The 1,925-nt window shown below is 54.3% G+C and overlaps 1 protein-coding gene across 1 annotated transcript in view; it reads left to right on the top strand.

Annotated features, from left to right (window-relative positions):
* LOC102417894 (histone-lysine N-methyltransferase SMYD3-like) overlaps nucleotides 1-1,265 on the top strand; it is a 39,102-nt gene extending 37,837 nt beyond the window's left edge. The window contains exon 6 of the mRNA XM_014448526.2: nucleotides 1,074-1,265. Coding sequence (XP_014304012.2) covers nucleotides 1,074-1,265 — 192 coding nt within the window. The remainder of the gene's footprint in view (nucleotides 1-1,073) is intronic.
* The last annotated feature ends 660 nt before the right edge of the window (nucleotides 1,266-1,925 follow it).

Here is a 1,925-nt window from a genome sequence, read left to right as displayed (position 1 = left end):
CCCATCCCCCCTGCACCTGCCCCATCCCCCTGCCTGCCCCATCCTCCCCTGCCTGCCCCATCTTCCTACCCCATCCCCCTGCCTGCCCCATCCTCCCCTGCCTGCCCTATCTTCCTACCCCATCCCCCTGCCTGCCCCATCTTCCCACCCCATCCCCCTGCCTGCCCCATCTTCCCACCCCATCCCCCTGCCTGCCCCATCCTCCTGCCCCATCTTCCCACCCCATCCTCCCCTGCCTGCCCCATCTTTCTGCTCCATCCCCTTCCTCTGATGCCCAGGCCCCTCTGGCACACGCTGTGTGGGTCCACCCTCCATCTAGAAGGCACCGCCTTCGAGGGCACCTCTCCTGCACACATTGTTGAATCACTGTTTCCTCCTCTCTACCAAGGAGGCTTCTTTGAAGAGTGAACTGTCCCTTCATTAAATGGATGTGTTACTGACTTAACCTTGAGTCAAACATAAAGGCTCTTGTTGTGAGCAAGGCCAGGCCGCCAGCGCTGAGCCCTAGTGTTTGGATCCGAGGTCTCGTCGCCCTGGTGTGCGGCAGGTCACCACGTCCCTGTCGTGAGCGCTCTCCTCTGACCCTGGGTGACAGGTCTCCAAGCCGCCTGGTGCCTCTCCCCTGGGGCGTGTAAGGAGCTGCTCCGCGGTGCTCTGGGTTTTAGGAGCGCCGTCTGCATGGGCCACCTCACGTGAGCGGCACTGAGCCATTCGCTTGCCATGGTGTAGTGGAGGCCAGGGCCACGCTCATCCTGAACCAGCCACATGACGAGAAGCGAGAGGGTGGTGCTGTCACACTTTACGCCTTTTCCCTTTATCGCCGACACAAGTGACACTGAGGAACAGATGGCTCCGATGCCCTGTGAGCCCTTTCACAGACTTAGAATGAGAGGCGGGGGTCTGGGAGGGGGCAGGGCCTTCGCCCCAGGGCCACGAGGGGATTCGCGCTGTGGGCCTTCCACGTGGTCCCCTGCAAACGCTCGGGGCCTCTCAGCCACCGTTAGCCAGGGACACGGGCAGTTACCTGGGCATGAGCTACCCAGCGGTGACCGGATTGCCACCTGCACCGACAGGTTTGCAGTGTTAATGCCCCGTTTGAACAACCAGTGAGGTCAGGTGATGACTTCATCGCTCCTGACCTTGGCCACACTGTGACGCTGACCTTGGAGGAGACGGTGTCCACGTTCCAGTTTCATCCAAAGCCCCTGCTGCCCCAGCTCCCTGGCTCCGCCGTCATCTTTCACTCAGGAGAAGTTCTTTTATGACGCAGCACTATCCCGAGTTCTTTGTTTCATAAAGCAGGTGGGAATTCATTCACGCACAAGGAAATGTGCCGTCTTTAGCTCATAACATTTCTTCTGTGTGCGTATCTGTGGTTACGTATGCATAGCCTTCTGCCCCTTATCATTATAAACGGTAAGCGGAGTGAAAGTATTTAAAATATTGCATATATTTTATTTCTAGTTTATATTCAGTCAGATCTTAACCACAGGATGAACTGAGTTCCACGTTAGTTTGCCTGTCGGTGGTTGAGAACCTGGCAGCATGTTCCTGCTCAGGCAGGAGTACAGATTGCGGTGAGGTCACCTGTGGCCCGTGATGTCACAGAGGTAGGCTATACATTTAGAAAGGGAAAGAAATACATAAATAAAATGGAACATAGTTTTAAAGTTGATTTAAATTATGTTGAATACAAATTTAAGTTTATTTTCTTTCCGAGCCTTTTTTAGGCTGTCAGGGGGACTTTCAGTATTTTCATGACGTTCTATTAGCTTAATTCTCGTTGTAAGAATAGTATACGCTTCTAGGAAAGAATATTTATGCCTGGCCAGTGTGGCTCAGTGGTTGAGCATTGACCTATGAACCAAGAGGTCACAGTTCTATTCCCGGTCAGGCACATGCCCGGGTTGCAAGCTCAATCCCCA

The sequence above is a fragment of the Myotis lucifugus genome, unplaced genomic scaffold (genome assembly GCF_000147115.1).
Source record: "Myotis lucifugus unplaced genomic scaffold, Myoluc2.0 scaffold_848, whole genome shotgun sequence".
Lineage (NCBI taxonomy): Eukaryota > Metazoa > Chordata > Mammalia > Chiroptera > Vespertilionidae > Myotis > Myotis lucifugus.
This window is presented reverse-complemented; position numbering and strand designations above follow the sequence as displayed.